The 4,526-nt window shown below is 33.8% G+C and overlaps 1 protein-coding gene across 1 annotated transcript; it reads right to left on the bottom strand.

Annotated features, from left to right (window-relative positions):
- Positions 1–872: 872 nt before the first annotated feature.
- On the bottom strand, positions 873–4,148 carry LOC149791544 (uncharacterized). The gene is made up of 4 exons (XM_089970069.1): positions 4,051–4,148; positions 3,587–3,691; positions 2,783–2,976; positions 873–1,953 (listed from the first exon to the last, which is right to left on the bottom strand). Exons 2-4 carry the CDS (start codon positions 3,654–3,656, stop codon positions 1,138–1,140), a joined length of 1,080 nt encoding a protein of 359 aa, XP_089826195.1. The 5' UTR covers positions 3,657–3,691; positions 4,051–4,148; the 3' UTR covers positions 873–1,137.
- Between the last annotated feature and the right edge of the window lie 378 nt (positions 4,149–4,526).

Here is a 4,526-nt window from a genome sequence, read left to right as displayed (position 1 = left end):
AACTACAATAAAAGAAACTAAGCACGAGATTTCACCCACGTGCCTGTAATTCCAAAGAGTAAAAAAAGGATTTGATAAGAACACATCAGATGTTCCATTTGGAATTGTCATGCTCAGTTAATTTAATTTCAGCTGCGAGCAAACGTTTTGAAATGATTATGAATGAACGATTGTATTGCGCATTTGTCATTTACTAGATCAAATTGTACATGCAAAAAATAAACCACGACGATGATACCACCCATCAATGGCCTTTATGTGGTCTGGTATATGAAGATGAAACTGGATCCTAGTATTTCTAGTAAATATGTCAAGTGGTCTATGGTTTAATGTAAATGCAGTTGGGATGCGATACTAAAAGTTGATATAGGTTTTAGTATTAAAATCATATACACTGTATATCAAGCAAGTTGATTGATTTACTATTATAATTTTGCATGGATCAAAAACGTCTTTATTGACACGATCTGGTTCCATATTCTGATAGTCTTATACCAGTCCTTAGCATGCAACGTCAACTTACTTTGTTAGTAAAAGTTAGAACGTAACTAAAACTTCTGTAAGAAAAACTTAGCATGCAACAAACGTTTCATACAGCTTAATCTTAGCAGTTAACTCAAACTAATCACGTAAATCACAGCAGGCAAAGCAATGGCAGGCTCAAAATCGAGAACTTTTCCAGTCTGTAGTTTAAATTAAAAATAAAGCCAAACTCATGTCACTTTCACGCAGTTTTACACATGTTTGTCTCTGATAATATTAAAGAAAGACGGTTTATAAGCCTTATGTTTCAGTATGAATTTAAATGTATTGGTCTGAACTTCCGAGAATTCTTTCCCATTCAATGCAATTAACAAGAAAAATTAACGCTCTTGAAATGTTGAAAGGTATATATTTTTAATCAGTATAAAGAACATGCTAGTTTAGCAATAGGGATCATATACTAAATGCATATTTATAAGTCTTCAGTACCTACTTACTTACACATAAGAGTCTACTCATAAGTATATGACTTTATTCTGATATACATGATAGCTGACATAAAATAGGGAGTATAGGAATATTTTGTTTCGCTTTTATACTAAGAATGCAATTAGTCATAGAAAATTGAAGAAGAAGACCACCTGTAGTAGAAATTTATGGACTTTTCATATTGAACCAGTCCTTGTCCCCTACGTTATTCTTTTTGTAGAACCCAGCGAGTTGTCCCCCTTGCGAGTTATTCTCAGACAGAGGAACACACTTTGTCGTGGCACCAGCGCCTCCCTGGGATGTTGAAGCAAATGGATATTCGTCACAAGAATTATTTGGCGCGCTGCATTGCACCTTTCCGCATGCCGCTTGGCGGTTTTTCTTAATTTGATTTGAATCAGTTATTCGCTGCAAACTTCTCGTTTTGCCACTGTTTATTGCATTCCTGATGTTCTGGCAAACGTTGGGCATATTAGTACAATCAAAAACAAGATCAGGAGCTCCGACATTCTCTTCTTCGACAAGGATTTCTAAATTGAAGGTATTTTTGGCATTGGCAGACAAATATAAAGCGTCCAATATTTTATCTTCATGAGCATCATGCGTCTGTGCGTCCGTCGATATCTCATCAAAAAGTCCATTTTCGTCAATAAATATTCTGCCATCTCTTAACTTTCGTGCTATACCTTGGAGAAATTCTTGTATGTTCGGTGCTACTTCCCATCTCAGAGATTCCTTTGTGAAGAACTCATGTATATGTCCGTTTTCAGTGTCATAAACGAGAAAATCACCAGCGCGTGAAGCAAACAGGGGGAGCCATGATGGATTCCAGATGCCAGAGGTTCTCTTCATTGTCGACAGGGTCTCAACCATTTCACGCAGCGACAGTAGGTAGTAACCGGGAATGAGCCAAATATCCTTCAGGGAATGACCATCTGTTTCTGCCTCTAAAGTCTTCAAACCATTTGTTACCTTATATAGCTGCAGAAAAAAACAATGTTGTGGACGTCAAATATTGGAAGCACAATGAAGAGAAAAATTAGGTTTATTCGGAGATTCTGCATTGATGTAATAAGTTAATGACGCATTGAATGTAGAAATGTTAAGTAGTACTAATAAAATCTTGATTCTCTCTTTCCAGTTAAGAATCTGTACAGGTCTAAACATTTGATGGAAAGAAAATTCTTTGTAGACTGTATATTTGACAATTTCCATATATTTCGTATAGGGCAGAAGCCAGAATTACGTGGACATCTTTTGAGGTACTTACATTTCTGAATAAAGGCCATATACTTTTAAACAAAATATATTGTGCTACTACCGATTGAATACATTCAATGAGCAAATTTATGATCGGTGTATGCTTTTAGCTAAAACCACAATATAGTCCATATATAGACTACAAATGTTCATCTCATCATGTAAGATTGTTCGGCTGACGTCTATAGGTCAGTTTAACACATTGCTCCTTAAATGAAGACAATGTCCCAATGTCAATGACAATGTCAATATATATATATATGGTCAAGTCAATCAATTTGTAATATATACAGTATTATGTGTTTAATACAGGAAGGTCAAAACCCGAGAGTGTAGCAGGACGCCTAATATGTTAGACCTGACCTCAACGTTAAAGCAATTAAAATGTCATAGCAAAGTCTGAAAAAGCAAATGCGAATTAACGCATGAAATGATTTTTTAAAATATTCTCAAATCCAAAGGTTCTCGCTGTGAAGAAGTATCGTATGTGAGTTACTATTTGTAATATTAGATAACATTTAACGAAACGTGTTAAGAAATACGATCATACTTGAATAAGTTGCTCCAAATCAGACCCATCTCTGTTTTCTAGGACTGGTTGTAAGGTGAGAAGTATTTCCTCCTCTGTCAATGGTGGTCCCAAAAGGTAACTGGCAGGTCTTTCCTTATTTAGGGGATGATTTTTGATGAAGTCGAGACTTTCCTTAATGTCAAATTCATCATTCTCTCTCCTTGATGGAGTCGCTGTAACGATTTAGTTTTATAATATCAGTGCATTTGTCTAAGTAGAAATATTATCGTGAACGTTTAGACATTTTCTTTTGAGTTTTGATACATGTTTAGATTGCCATTTACTTTGAACTGTGTTCATTTTATTTACGATTGTGTTGCGTTAAGAGAAAGTTACCTTCTTTGCTAAAATTAACAATATCCCCTCTCTTTCTCTCTCGGAATAAAATTAAAGTAGAACCAGCAAAATCATGCATGTCCAAGGTTAGGTTTTTCTGCTGATCACAACTTTGGTTCAATATTAATAAATACAAAATATTTGTTCTTTCTTAGTCGTTGGTCATAATCATTTCATAAAATGTTTGTACTGATCTCCTTGGTGATAGAATAAAAAAATCAACCAAGCGTACTTTTAAAAAAAAGCCTTTTAGCTTTGTGAAATCACTATCTACTTATTATAACAATTACAATTCTTTTTAAATACTGCAAGTAAATTTTGATGGAAGTCTTCTTCAACCATCATGATTGTTTTACAACGATGAGTAAAACAATAACATAAGACTCGAAAGTAATTTAAACGTGTAACTAGAAGTTATGTTTTTAGGAGACACTCGTGAAACATTACCTGAACTTGTTTCCACGAGAACGAAACAGGCCACCAAGAAAGAAGGAAGAATGTTAACTAGTTTCGTCATTTTGTCTCAGTGAAAGTTTCATCCGGAATTTAAACCTGAAAAATATGTTATAATAACTTAATTTAAATCAAAAATCGTTGTACAGTGATATTTAGACCTAATGTATGATTTGCTATGATATGATCCTTTTAAAGCAAACAATTCCTTGACTATTATTTCCCAATGGCTGACAAACCTGAACGCGAGAAAAAAAGCGAAAAATGCTAAGTTATAATCAAGTGCAAAGATCAGGTTTGACAGTTTGTACGCCAGATTTACATATCAAATTAGTTTAAATAAACACATTTAATAATCGAAAATATACGATAATATATATCTTAAATTGATCACTTATACATTAAAATTCGTATCGTTATGATAGAAAACGTCTAGATACAAGATATCTTCGACTTACCCTCTTTGCTCCCGAGATGTTCAGATGAAACTGACTTTGATTTCGGTCAGCAAAGATTTTATACCGAAATCGTTTATCGAAGAGGCAAATCGACTGGATAATATTACATATATTAATTGTTTTCTAGTTTTTTGATTGGTTGGGGAGGCTGTAAATAACTAAATATGGTTAAGTGGTCAGAACGTATATCTCCTTTACGACATCCGTAAAATAATCAAGAAGTACTTCAATACTTTGCAAATATACTAGCGAATTAAGGGAAACATTTTTATTTATCAACAATATCATTACATTACAGGAAAACACGATCGTCATTATTTATCTAGGTTCAAGGTATAAACATACCATTCGTATAGCCACATATGATGAAATACGTATCTTGTTGTTGTAGAGTAAACATAGCGTGAACATGTTCCAAATTTATACTTTAAAATATCGTGGCATTTAATTTAAGTGCAACTTAAAAGTAAATTTAT

This window comes from Sinohyriopsis cumingii, chromosome 9, assembly GCF_028554795.1.
Source record: "Sinohyriopsis cumingii isolate HCF-2022 chromosome 9, ASM2855479v2, whole genome shotgun sequence".
Lineage (NCBI taxonomy): Eukaryota > Metazoa > Mollusca > Bivalvia > Unionida > Unionidae > Sinohyriopsis > Sinohyriopsis cumingii.
This window is presented reverse-complemented; position numbering and strand designations above follow the sequence as displayed.

What these genes read in the sequence shown, in the direction of transcription:
- LOC149791544 (XM_089970069.1), bottom strand. Translation starts at nt 3,656, where the DNA reads ATGACGAAACTAGTTAACATTCTTCCTTCTTTCTTGGTGGCCTGTTTC. An exon ending in TCTCGTGGAAACAAGTTCAG is followed by an intron (nt 2,977 to 3,586) that starts GTAATGTTTCAC and finishes AAATCGTTACAG; the next exon opens with CGACTCCATCAAGGAGAGAG. An exon ending in ATTTGGAGCAACTTATTCAA is followed by an intron (nt 1,954 to 2,782) that starts GTATGATCGTAT and finishes TTTTTTCTGCAG; the next exon opens with CTATATAAGGTAACAAATGG.